Consider the following 13,581-nt stretch of genomic DNA (forward strand, 5'->3'; position numbering starts at 1 on the left):
AAGAGGTCCTCACAGACTCCGAATATGCTGGCACCTTCATCTTGGACCTTCCAGCCTCCAAAACTGTAAGAAATAAATGTTTTTTAAGCCACCCAGTCTGTTATTTTGTTATAGCATCCCAAACAGACTAAGACAAGTGGCGTGAGCATCTCAAAATAACTGCTAATTTTTAAAGTAGAAGATTGTGTCAGAAGATGATGATTTATCTTTTTTGAAAAAATATTTATTTGGCTGCGCTGGGTCTTAGTTGCGGCACGTGGATCTTCATTGCAGCATGCGGGATCTTTAGTTGCGGCATGAGGGATTTTTAGTTGTGAAAGATGATGATTTATCTTGTACAATGTAGGAAGTCTATTTTCTTATCATGTATAACTTTTTTGTTTTTTTGTCTGTGTTAGGTCTTCGTTGCTGCGCGCGGGCTTTCTCTAGTTGCAGCGAGTGGGGGCTACCCTTCGTTGTGGTGCGCGGGCTTCTCATTGCGGTGGCTTGCTTCTCTTGCTGCGGAGCATGGGCTCTAGGCGCGTGGGCTTCAGTAGTTGTGGCGTGCGGGCTCAGTAGTTGTGGCGCACGGGCTTAGTTGCTCCGCGGCATGTGGGATCTTCCCAGACCAGGGCTCGAACCCGTGTCCTCTGCATTGGCAGGCGGATTCTTAACCACTGTGCCAACAGGGAAGTCCTCACGTATAACTTTTGATCTAGATTATATAATTATTCTTCTCAATTAAATTCGCTCATTTTTCATTCTACGATTTCTTATGCATGTCAGAGGAGTAAAGCAGCAGCTGCTGATGTGTGGTATCAAGAACAGAAATACTTCACAAATAGAAAATAATGCCAGTTTTGTATCAGTGTCAGATACTTCAAATAGAAAATCAGTCAATTCCAATAATAATTAAAAATTTTCCACCCAATTCATGGAATCAAAGTAAAGCTTTTGGAAGTTCTTTTTGTTGAAGGTGACACTACTGTGAATGGTATTTTAAATTCAGTTATAAAGTTCAACAATGAAGATAAACACGTTTTTGTAATGGCCGTATATATACTTACAAATCTTCGTGCATCACAGTGTTTGTTAAAAATAATCTTATTAAATTAAAAACCAACAGTGGTTCTCAAACAAGTGTGCATCAGAATTACCTGAAGGGCTGCTTAAAACAAATTGCAGGGCCCCACCCACTAGAGTTTCTGATTTAGTAGGTCAAGCATGAGGCACAGTAATTTGCATTTCTAACAAGTTCCCCAACGATGCTGATGCTGCCGGCCCTGAGACCACATTTTGAGAGCAACTGGCTTACAATTTCACTGTTAGAAGCTCTCTATCACTATGTAATTCAATTCATACAGTATAGACCAGGAGTCTGCAAACTATTGCCCATGGGCCAAATCTGACTCACTGCCAGTTTTCACAAATAAAGTTTTATTGGAAATTTGGAAAAAAGCCGTATCTATTTACTTATCACCTGTGGCTGCTTCCTCACTACAAAGGCAGAGTTGAATCACTGCAACAGAGAACATATGGCCTGCTGATATGGACTGAATGTTTGTGGGTTAGTTTAGGGCTAATCCATTAATTGGTTGGGTGGCACTTATAATAGTCACTATACAAATTCACATGTTGATCTAATCACCAAAGTGATGGTATCAGGAGGTGGGGCCTTTGGGAAATTCTTAGGTTATGAGGGTGGAGTCCTCATGAGTGGGATTAGTGCCCTTATAAAAGAAACCCCACAGAGCTCCCTTACCCCTTCTGCCAAATGAGAACACAGCAAGAAGATGGCTGCCTATGAACCAGAAAGCAGGTTCTCACCAGACACCAAATCTGCTGATGCCTTCATCTTACACTTCTAGCCTCCAAAACTGAGAAATGTCTACTGTTTATAAGCTACTCAATCTGTTGTATTTTGTTTTAGCAGCCCAAATGGACTGACACCCACAAAATATAAAATACTTACTACCTGGCCCTTTACAGAAAAGATTGCTGACCTCTGATACAGACCACAGTGGAATTAAGTTTTCCTTATATCATCATGAGACTACAGAATATTGACTTACTCGCATATTCATTGATCATTCTCTACTCCTACAATGCCATTTTCCACTTTGATAACAACCACAAGAAAATTCTTTAACAACTGGTATTTACTATTACTATTAATATCCCTAGTAAGAGCATTTGTTATTAAGTACAAGTCTCTCCAATATGGAATTGGAAAGATTCTTGGGAAGCAATAAAGATTTTCAAAAAGCTTCTTGTGTGAAAGTTGGGAAAGTCAGGGTTGTTTTATTATACCTAGAAGAGTGCTGAGGCAGAAGGGGTGTTAAAAAAAATTAAAAAATAAAAACATATGGAGGAGAAATGTATTTTCTCATAAGCAGTTAAGGATCTTGACATTCCGACCTTCCTTACTGCTTCTAAAATGTATTCAGAATGCAAATTTGAGACACTGGTGAATTAACCATCACAACCACTAGTAACAAGCAGGCCAGAATGCAGAGGAAGCACATAGGTCAGCCAGATGCCCTCCCTCGAGCCTTTAACTTCAGAAGTCCCCTTTCTGTCACATTGATTCGAGTATACAAAATCTATACCAACTCATTTTTCTGGTCTTCTATATGGTACACAAGTCTCTAGTTTTTGAGGTTGGTTAAGTATGTTTGTCACTTTCCAGATCCAACTCTGTTCCTTTGTCTTTTGAAAAAGTTCTTTAGTAGGGACTTCCCTGGTGGCCCAGTGGGTAAGACTCCATGCTCCCAATGCAGGGAGCCTGGGTTCGATCTCTGGTTGGGGAACTAGATCTTGCATTCATGCTGCAACTAAGTCTGTATGCCACAACTAAGAAGTCCACATGCCACAACTAAAGATCTTGCGTGCTGCAACTAAGACCCAGTGCAACCAAAATAAATAATATTAAAAAAGAAAAAAGAAAAAGCTCTTTAGTAATGAAATGGCTGAATTCAAGTGACCATCAAATACGTATGAGATACTCTCCCCAAAAGGATCTAACAGATGGGAAATGACCTAGCAGATGACGCATCCCTGATGGAGACACTCGGGACTGAAGGTCTCCTGACCAGTCAGGTGGCTCATCTTCTTGACTTGACCACATAGGACCATTGCTCCCTGAGAAAGAGTTTATCTTCCAAAGATGACCATCTGTTTCTCTCACATCCTCTTTTTACAACATAACTCAGACACTCCTCCATGAGGCAAGAGGGATGCCTGCCCTTGGAAGCCAGCAGCACATGCTGTGGGGAAGCCCAGGCCACATGGAGGGGTCATATGTAAGTGATGACAACAGCTGACAATCAGCATTAATTGTTAAGACATGTGAATTAGCCTGCAGGTGATTTTAGCCTCCAGCTGTAACGGCACTTCTCAGACACAGGGGAACAGATGAGTATTCCCCACTGAGTCCTGCCAAACAGCAGACTTCTGAGCTAAATGACTGTGTGTGGTTTTTTCTTTTTAAAAAAATAGCTTTATTGAGACATAATCCACATTATTATACACCCATTTATTTTATTTATTTTTATTTTTGGCTGCGTTGGGTCTTCGTTGTTGCGTACAGGGTTTCTCTAGTTGCAGCGAGCAGGGGCTACTCTTCGTTGTGGTGCACGGGCTTCTCATTGTGGTGGCTTCTCCTGTTGTGGAGCACAGACTCTAGGCGTGCAGGCTTCAGTAGTTGTGGCACGTGGGCTCAGCAGTTGTGGCTCACGGGCTCTAGAGTGCAGGCTCAGTAGTTGTGGTGCATGGGCTTAACTGCTCCACGGCATGTGGGATCTTCCTGAATCAGGGATCAAGCCTGTGTCCCCTGCATGGGCGGGTGATTTCTTAACCACTGCACCACCAGGGAAGTCCCTATACACCCATTTAAAGTGTACAATTCAATGTTTTTTTTTTTCTTAGTGTATTCAGCATTGTACAACCATCACAATCAACTTTAGAGCATTTTCATCACCCCCCAAAGAAACCTGTACTCCTTATCAGTTAATCTCCATTTCCTCCCAACCCCCCCTCAGCCTTAGGCAACCACTAATCTACTTTCTGTCTCTAATAGATTTGCCTATTTCAGACATTTCACGCACATCAGCTCACACAATATGAGGCCTTTTGGAACTGTCATCTTTCACTTGGGTTAACATCTTCAAGGTTCATCCACATTGTAGATGTTTCATTACTTCATTCTTTTTTATCGCCAAATAATAGTCCATGGTATGGATATACCACTCTTTATTTATCCATTCATCCACTGATGGACATCTGGGCTGTCTCTATTTTTTAGCTATTATGGGCTTACTTCTGGACTCTCAATTTTGTTCCATCGATCTATATGTCTACCCTTATGCCAGTCCCATACTGCTTTTATTCTGTAGCTTTGTAGTAAGCTTTGAAATCAGGAATTGGAGGACTTTGTTCTTGTTTAAATTTGTTTTGGCTATTCTGTATCCCTTGAATTTCCATATGAATTTTTTAAAAATTTTGCCAATTTCTGTAAAAAAAAAAAAAAATCCAGCTGGGGTTTTGATAGGGCTTGAACTGAACCTTATTAGGTCAATTTCAGATTTCGTCCTCTTAAGCAACTCAATTTTGGGGTGGTTTGTTGTACAATAACTGATACTATTATTAACATGAGTGGGGTAATAACTGATATTACCCCACTGGGGAAGCATCCATTTTATTATGGGTGAAGACAAAGGAGGGTGTCTTCACTCCAAATAATAAAACTTCATCTGAAAGGTGTCTCCTTCTAGAAGGCAAGTAGGACTTTCCCTGGAACAGTCTTTGATTGGTGGTTTTGTCTGCATTTCCAGGTTGAGCCCCTTTCATCACTTGAAGAGACTGGTCCAAATGCTGCCTACTGCCGCTGCCTGGCCCACACCCTACCTCTCGCCCAGGGTGTGATTTTTCTGTCCTGGGAATGTTCAAACAGCAATCACTGGACCTGGGATTTCATTTCTTCTCCAGACTTGGGTGCCCTTACTTGGGGTAGGGATTTGCTGAGGGAAATGGGGGTCCTGGCTGCCCACACCCACTACCACCAAAAGGAGGCCCAGCAGCAGAGCTGAGAATCTGTGGAAGACCAGAAGAAAGGAGGCTTTAGCTAAGAGTAAAGCCGCTGCTGAAATGAGTGTGTGTTAAAATGTCCCACAGCATCCTGGAAGGTTTTATTCTTCTTTGTGGTGACGCTAACGGTAGGTTTTTGCCCAAATTATTCCATTTCTAAGTATTTAATGAGGTAATTCTGAATGAGAGAAAATCTACCTCAGGGCATATGACCCTCTTTTCTTCTGTCGCACGTAGAAGCGTGAGGGCCACCTGCAGCCTGGCTGTTGAGGGGTTAGGCTGGGTTCAGGGCAGGAGGCTGGGAAGACCCTCCCACTGCCTCTGCCTTTAGACGACTCCAGCTCATGGTTCTACCCCTTTGGCAGGAAGCCCCCAGGCAGGGTGGAAACAAGTCGTAAGCAGTTGAGGAGACAAATCTGGGGGCTTCACTCCGGGCCTGGGCTACAGCCAGGTCAAGTGCCTGCTTTATTCAGATGGGGAATGCATGAATGGGGCTCAGCCCCAGCCTTTACACATTGTGAAGGCAACTGGGAGTAAGGCAGGGATCTAGAAAAATAATGCATGGATCCAGACAATGGAGAAAGACCATGCTAAATCAGCTTAAGGCAAAGACCGGCCAGGGGGAGAGAGTAGAAGAGGTGACAGAAAAGGAAGAAACCTTGGGCAGCTTGAGCTATGTTGGGGCCTAGCGGAAGTAGCTGGGACATTCATGGGCAACCAGGTGCCAGGCCTGATCAAAGGCCTGCACGATGGCTGGCTCTAGGGGCCCTTCTTCAGTGGCCACCAAGTTCTGTTCCAGCTGCTCCAGGCTGGACATGCCCAGGATGATCGCGTCCCCGTGGGCACCCTGCAAGGGGAGACGGCCAGACGTCAACACACTAGCGTACCACAGTGACCCCGGTCACAAACGCTCCCCCCACTCCACCCATAGCCTTGCCCCCGCCAAAAATTGGGACCTGATTTTTTAACTTTATACTCTACATAGTTCTAGAAAGCACTTAAGGTACCTTCAACACCTGTAACTATGTGACCCCAAACCCTGTCTTCCTTCCTCCTGGTGCCACACTGCTCATCTTCATTCAGACCGAAGTTCAGAGCCCAGTTCTGCCACTCAGCAGCTGTGTAAACTAGGTTTAGCTATTTAACCCCCGAGACTCACATCTTCTCAATTTTCAGCGTGGCTATGGGAATGAGAAATTATGCAAAGCATTGAGCTCCCACTTATTGAAAACCTACTATTATACATGTCAGAGACTATGCAACTATGTAAGGCTGACGCTGGAGAAAAATTTTAGCCAGGAAGACAGGGGACACCAAAGACAGAGGGAAACCCCACCTTCCCCCAGAGGAGCCAGACCAGTGGGTTTTCAGGTCAAATCTGTGATAATTTTCTAACCCTTTCACAGCTGTATGAACCCCAGTTTGCTTATCAGTAAAACTGGAATAATCACACTTCATCAGGCCTAGGTGATAATTCAACCCATGTTACGAAAGCCCTCATCATAGGGCCTGGCACTTGGACAGCTACTTAGAACAACAGGAAGGCTGCCATGAAAACTGGAACAAAGAGAAATTTCAGAGGGAAAAACTACTTAGAAATCACCTGAAGGTAATGCTGGCTTCCCGAAGGGAGCAGAAGTGGGGCTTCCAGCAACGATGGGTTACCTGGAGCTGTGAGTGGTGGTACATCCACCGGAGGGCGGCCGAGGTCATGCTGGGGGCGCTGGGGCCATATGCAGCCTGCAGGGCCTTCTCCACCAGGGCAATGGCCTTGAAGTGGTGTTCCTTCCAGAAGCTGAGCAGGTGGGGAGGATAGCACAGGGGTCAGGACCATGGGGTCACACTGGGGGCCACCGACAAAGAGTCAAACAGGAGAGCTGCGCTCACCCCAATCCTGCAGCGTGGAGGGGCTGGTATCCCCTCTAGCAATGGGTTTCCTGCCTTATTGAAACACCCAGGATGCTGGCTCCCTCACCAGAAACCTCAATGACATCTTTACCCCTGAGAACTCAAAGCCTGCCCTTACTTTACCTAGGGAAATAGGCAGCAAGTACATGGGTATGGCTCGGCCCCAGGACTGCTGAGCCTCCATCCAGGGCCCTCTCCTTCCCCATCTGCAGGTGACGAGCACTCCTCGGGGCGGAGCGATGACTTGGAAGACCTGGCATAAGGTCCAGGGATCCTCATTCCTCACGGAGGTCCCAAGAAAAAAAGAAGAAACCCTATAGAGGGCTTCATAATTCCTCTAGGAATCAAAAGAGGTAGGTCCAGGCAGCAAGGGATGGCTTGGAGACCCAGGAAAGCAGCCTAGAACTCCTCCATTTCAGATAAAGGGGACCCCCCTCCCACTCCTCCCACCCTGATGCAGCCCATCCCCAGCTCACCGATTCCTGTAGACCTCTGACCAATTGGTCCCAAAGAAGCGGCCCACAGGTTGCTTCCTGTCCTTGTCCTCATACTTGTACTTGCCGGTCAGCAGGCCCCCTGCGGGAAGGCTGTAATCAGATCCCCTGGCACTGCTCCCAGAGGCTGCTCTGGACCGGAAGTGGGGGTGATGGTGGGGGACCCAGGAGGGACGGAGGACCCAGCCCAGCCTCTTGTCAAACCCTTCCCTGCTTCCCAGGTCTGGGGCCGGGTATCCCCTGGGTCAGGAATAGGGAGAAACAGGACCAGAAATGACCCCCGGGACCTGGGAGGGGAGCCTGTCCCCACAGCAGCCCATATCCCATACCAGCCAAAGGGTTGTAGGCGTAGAACCTCAGTCCAAAGTGCCTGATGCAGGGGAAGAGCTCTGTCTCCACCTGCCGGGTAGTGGCGTTGTACATGCCCTGCGGGCAGAAGGGCCAGCTGGAGAGGGTGCACGGGTCAGGGGACCCCAGTCTTCTTTAAAAACCTTCAGTCAAAACCTGCCCAGGACTTCAGCAATGATTTCCAACATCACCAGTGGTGGCTGGGCGATGGGGAGATGGTGCTGGGCCCCAGGAAGGGACAGTGGACGGGATATGTCATTCCCCACATATCTGTAGGCACCAGTTGTGTGCTGGAGTTCCCAAACACCAGCGTATCTAGCAAGGTCTCTGCTTCCAAGAGACGTTAGAGTCAAGTTAAAAACAAAGACAGAGGTCAGGTGATCACATAAAGGTGGGTTTGGTGATCATAGCAGATTCTCCCAAATACTTGCTCAATATATGAAGATAGGGTTTGGAGATGGGAGGCCCCGCTGGGCTGTTGAGAAAGGCTTCCAGAGGAAGAGGCATCTAAGCGAGACCTGGGCACTCGTTCCCACGAGAAGCAGGGGGGAGTGTTCCAGGCTGACTGCAGAGCGAGAAGCAGGCAGGAAGGGGAGCCTGGGCCAGAGGGAGCAGGCGCCTGTTTGCCAGGCTGAGGGTACCCAGGAGTCATCTACAGGCTGTGAGCAGGGGAGGCAGGGGCGTGGCTGCTATGGAGAGGGCACGGGGTTGGGGGGAGATTGGGGGGGGAGGGGCCACGAGGACCCGGCATCAGCAGGCACCCAGGAGACAGAGGCCTCTGCAGCCCTGGCCTCACCTGGTACACGGTGGGCAGGATCCAGTTATTGCTCTTGCATAGGGTACAGATCTCGGCCACTTCCCAGGCGGCATAGTTGGAGAGGCCAAGCTCCACAAACTTGCCCTGCGGGGGAGAGGCCAAGGTCAGAACCCACTGCAGCCCAGAACACCAGGAAGGAGAGACCGGCTGGGGACCCTGGGAGTGGGGTCTGTCCCCAGCTCTGCTCTGGGACAGCCCTGGAGCCTCCACTCTCCTGGGCAACGACAGGCCAAGCAGAGGAGCTGGGGGGCCGCCCTCACCTCCTGGTGCAGCTGGTGGCAGGCACGCAGTGTCTCTTCCACGGGGGTGCCGTGGTCCGGTGCGTGTAGATAGAAGAGGTCAACGTGTGGACACTGCAGCCGCTTCAGTGACGTCTCCAGCTGGGACCGGAGGCTATCAGGCTTCAGCGACTTCCCTTCCCAGGGATTGGCCTTGGTAGCGATTTTCACTTTGTGGGAAGAATGTAATGGTTAAGAAACTTATTGTAACCACTTACTAGCCATGTGACCCTGGCGAAATTACTTGAGTTCTCTGAGTTTCAGTTCTCTAATCTATAAAATGGGGATGATAACAATGGAACTGTCTTCACAGGGAGAGCAAGAGGATCCAATAATGTCTCATGTGCGAGTTCCCAGTGTTCATTGCTGCTATATTAGTCACCAAACTGCTAGCTGTGTCAAGCCTTGCAGTAGAGGCCAAGCGCACAGAGATGAACTAAACACTCAATTTCTGCCCTCAAGGAGGTCACAAGCTAGAAGGTGATGTTACAAGATGTAAGTGCGGTAGAGCCCAGAGGAGACATATGTGGCCAACCTGGGGATTCCAGGGAGGGCTTCCTGACCCCACAGGTTGAGTCTCCAAAAAAGCATCCTGGGACTTCCCTGGTGGTCCAGTGGTTAAGACTCTGCACTTCCACTGCAGGGGGCATGGGTTCAATCCCTGTTCGGAGAACTAAGATCCCGCATGTTGCACAGCGCGGCCAAAAAAAAAAAAAAGAAGAGTCCCAGCCAACAGGGAAGGGTGGGAAGCACATTCCGAAGGATGGGAACTTGGACAAAGTCACAAAGGCAAGAAAGCATGGTACGTGAAGGCCATACGTGCAACTCTGAGTTATAAACTCTAGGCAGGGAGCAGTGGTACATGAGACAAGAGAAGGAGGTCCAGACCTAATCCCAACGGGTTTCCTCAAATACCATCATTCAAAGGTTTTATGAGTGAACTGGTCAGCTGTGTTCGCTCTCGTTGCCATATAGAGGGAGACGTCGAGGGGGCAGGCCTGAAGACAGGGGGACAAGTAAAGAGGCTGCTGCAGGAATTCAGGGAAGATGCAGCTGCTGAACATAACCACTGGCAGATGCATTTCAGAGAGAGGTAGAAGGCAAAATGAGCAGAAGGCAGTGACAGTCTCCCCCCTCTCCTTCCAGACGCCTGGAAGCGTGCACATCTGCATACCCACTGTAGAGACACACTCCCCATGAGAACAGGAGTGTTCTGCCATGCAAGCAGCTTGGAAGTGCTGTAAAGAATGCTGGCTCTCTGGGGGATTCCCTGGTGGCACAGTGGTTAAGAATCTGCCTGCCAATCAAAGGGACACAGGTTCGAGCCCTGGCCGGGGAAGATTCCACATGCTGCAGAGTGACTAAGCCCGTGCGCCACAACAACTGAGCCTGAGCTCTAGAGCCCGCAAGCCACAACTACTGAGCCCACCACAACTACTGAAGCCTGCGTGCCTAGAGCTCGCGCTCCGCAACAAGAGAAGCCACCACAATGAGAAGCCCGCGCACCGCAACGAAGAGTAGCCCCCGCTTTCTGCAACTAGAGAAAGTCTGCACACAGCAATGAAGACCCAATACAGCCATAAATAAATAAATTTTTATATTAAAAAAAGAGAACGCTGGCTCTCTGGATCCTGCACTTTCCATACCTGGCAAACGCAACTCAGTAATCCAGAGGGGAGGGAGTCATCAGACCACTTGGATGTTGGAGAGACCAAGTCTCTCAGCTTCTCATCCAGATTTTTTCCATTCCCCACATTTCTCAATCCCCCTGCATTCTTGGTGTGAACCTTGCCTCGGGTCTGACCTGAGGACTTTGACTCTGTGAGTGCCTGGCCTCAGAGAAAGAAGCAGGGAAGGACTGGAGGGGGAGAAACCAATTCAGGAATAAGATCTTCATTAGTCACGAGAGGCACCCAGGTGAACGAGAGAGCGTGGGTCTGAGATGCACATTCCCAAGTCTGTTCCTCCAGATCCACCAAGCTATGAATCTAAGGAGGACCCAGAGGGGGACGCCCCTGACACAAGGGCTGGGAAGAAAGAGTCTCAGGATGGAAAAGAGGAGGCAGAGTGTGGCAGTAATAGTATCAGCTGACTTCACTGGGTCCCACCATGTGCCAGGCACCCTCCTAGGCACTTCCAGTGGCATCAGGCTGATGAGGGACCATCCCTCCACACACACATCCTCCACTCAAGCACACCTGCCTCCTGGCCATCCACACACCAGTCTTGGCACAGCTATGCCCTCAGCCTCTCATAACCCTCTGACTCATGCTCTGCCCAGCAAACTACTATTGTTCCTTGAAGGCCCAGCCTCAGTGTTCTCTGAGCCTTCCCTAGGGCCTCTGCCTGGCCCCATCATGCCTTCCCTAAAAGTGCTTCCTCTTCTACGCTCCTCTGCAATTATTTGCTTCAATCTTCCCCACTAGCCTCTGAGCTCCCTGCGGGTGGGTTAGAGACACTTTCCCTCCTATAGCTCCATAAGAAGCTGGCATAAGGCTACAGGAGTGGACAGAAATGCCTTACCCTCTCTCTCACGCCTCCCCACTCTTTACCCCACCACCCCTGCTCCCCCAGCCCGGTCTATGGCAATGCTACAGCTCTCCCTGAGAGAGCCAGGCGTACTGCTAACTGAACAGAGCAAAGTCTGGGGACTGATGAAAGACCTGGATGAGAAAAGGGCTCTCGGGGAGCGCATGGGCGTTGAGGACAATGGGGAGAGGGGCATAGGCAGAGCGCCTGGGGACCGGTTATGGGCACCTGGCAGGGTTGGAGGGGGGTACGGCATAGCTCTGGAGACCAGTGCCGCAGAGAGGTGCACTAAGAAAGCAACTGGGGTAGGAAGCCAAGGACTAGATCAGGCTCAGGGGTTACAGAGTTGCAATCCCCAGACGAAGAAGCGGAGGGGAAGGTGGTCAGGAGAAAACGCTGTTCAGCTGTCGGGGCTGGATGTGCAAGGGACTTGAGGCGCGCGGTGTTCACAGAGCTGCGGGATGGCCAGGGGAGGTGGGCGCCCCGGGGGCGGGGCGAAGCTGTCGGCCCTGACCGTGGCGGGCGCGTGGCTGGGGTCGGGTCAGCGTCCTGCGGGACGGGTCTGCACTGCACGGTGCAGGGAGAGGACAGGCGGTCGGTGCGTGGGCGCCAGAAGTTACCTTTGCAGTCGCCGCCGCCCAGCCCGAGCCCCAGGCCGCCCAGGATGCTCTCGGACTGGCCGTCGCTGTACATGAAGGCCGTGTCCAGCTCAGTGTGGCCGCGCTCCAGGAAGGCGAGCACTGCCGCGGCGCTGGCGAGCGCGTCCATGCGGCGCCCCATCTCCATGGTGCCCAGCACGGTGGCGGGCCGGATAGGGGAGCCTGAGGTGGTCCGCGGGCCCCGGGACATGGCGGCGGCGGTGCGAGCCTCGGGTGGCCGGGGGGTACGAGCGCAGCGGACGGCGGCGCGGGCCACGTCGCGAGACAAGTCGCTCAGCATGAGGTCGGCGCCTGCGCGCTGGGGCGCCTCGGGCTCCGCCTCCCTGCCGATGGGGAGAAGCGCGGCGCCCCCTCACGCAAGATACGCTCGCTCGCCACGACTCCCGGGACCTTCCGCCAAGTGCGCGGCGCAAGAGGCGGAGCCGCGCAGCTCCGGGACGGGACGGAGCGGGGCGGGGCGGGGCGGGGCGGGGCGGGGTTTCTGGTCAGCTGATGAAGGCAGGAGCTGGAGAACCCAGAAGCCGGGCGGTGGGGAGGCTCTAGACTTGGTAAGCCGAATTTGAGGCTGGGGCTGCGGTTCGGGACTCTGGGCCTTCCCTGCTACATCTTTCCAACACCCTCCTCCAGCCCCTGGATGGTCCTGGGGCTACTGCCTCCACCTCGGGGAGCGAGATCTTGGAGCGAGGCTCTGGGCTGGGATTGGGAGGCCCTCGGCGGGGGCCCAGGGCCACCTCCTCAAGGGCGACCAGCATGACCCCTCGGGCCGCTCTGACCTAGGGCCTGGGGTCTGGGTTCCTTTTTCACCTCTTGTTCCTGGCCGACGGGCCCCTGCGTTTCTGACGACTTTGTTTTCCCCAGGGCGGGCCAGAGGAGGGGGCTTCGCGGCGAATGAGCGCTGACCCCAGCGGCTGCCCTGTTATTATCCCCGGCAAACAGGCGGCCGGTGCTCGGTTGAGTCACTAGGAGGGAGTTGTGACCGAGGACCTGGAGGGCTGGAGTGGGTGGTAGCCCCAAGGCGGGATGCTCCTCCCCTCAGGTGCTCCCCAATTCTGCAGGGAGCCCAGGTTGTCCCCTCCCATTCCATGCCTAGGACAGGTTTCCAAGTGTGTACATGGGGAGTCTGTGTTTGGAAGTATGAGGACTGACGCAGTCTTGTCTTTTCAAGGCTTACTGAAGCCTGCTGTTTGCCAGGAACCCGGTGGGGGGAGGGGAGAGAGCTCTAGACAGAGCAGAATAATAGCCATTCCCGGTTATTCTACTGAGGGTTTGACCTGTGCCAGGCGCCATTCTAATCCCTCAGCCTAGATGCTCTCATTTAACTCTGCCGTTAGCCTAGCAGGTGGATACTGGCATCATTCCCTCGTTTTACAGGTTGGAACTCTGAGGCTCAGGCACTCGACCAAGAATTCATTGCTAGTAGGCATCAGGCAGGTCAGTTCCAGAGTGCTTTCTCCTCAGCCCTAGGCCATCCAAGCTCACAATTA

General features: G+C 51.1%; 1 protein-coding gene across 2 annotated transcripts; it reads right to left on the reverse strand.

The window, feature by feature from the left end:
* Nucleotides 1-5,481: 5,481 nt before the first annotated feature.
* Nucleotides 5,482-12,395, reverse strand: LOC136123498 (aflatoxin B1 aldehyde reductase member 2). 2 transcript variants are annotated; one of them, XM_065878115.1, is made up of 7 exons: nt 12,059-12,395; nt 8,892-9,079; nt 8,611-8,715; nt 7,796-7,892; nt 7,449-7,548; nt 6,730-6,859; nt 5,482-5,911 (listed from the first exon to the last, which is right to left on the reverse strand). In XM_065878115.1, the coding sequence occupies exons 1-7, from the start codon at nt 12,375-12,377 to the stop codon at nt 5,750-5,752; spliced, it is 1,101 nt and encodes a 366-aa protein (XP_065734187.1). In that variant the 5' UTR covers nt 12,378-12,395; the 3' UTR covers nt 5,482-5,749. The 2 variants fall into 2 exon arrangements, with proteins under 2 accessions (XP_065734187.1, XP_065734920.1); XM_065878848.1 differs by lacking the exon at nt 8,611-8,715 and having other exon boundaries at nt 5,750-5,911; nt 12,059-12,377.
* Between the last annotated feature and the right edge of the window lie 1,186 nt (nt 12,396-13,581).

This window comes from Phocoena phocoena, chromosome 1 (genome assembly GCF_963924675.1).
Source record: "Phocoena phocoena chromosome 1, mPhoPho1.1, whole genome shotgun sequence".
NCBI classification, from domain to species: Eukaryota; Metazoa; Chordata; class Mammalia; order Artiodactyla; family Phocoenidae; genus Phocoena; species Phocoena phocoena.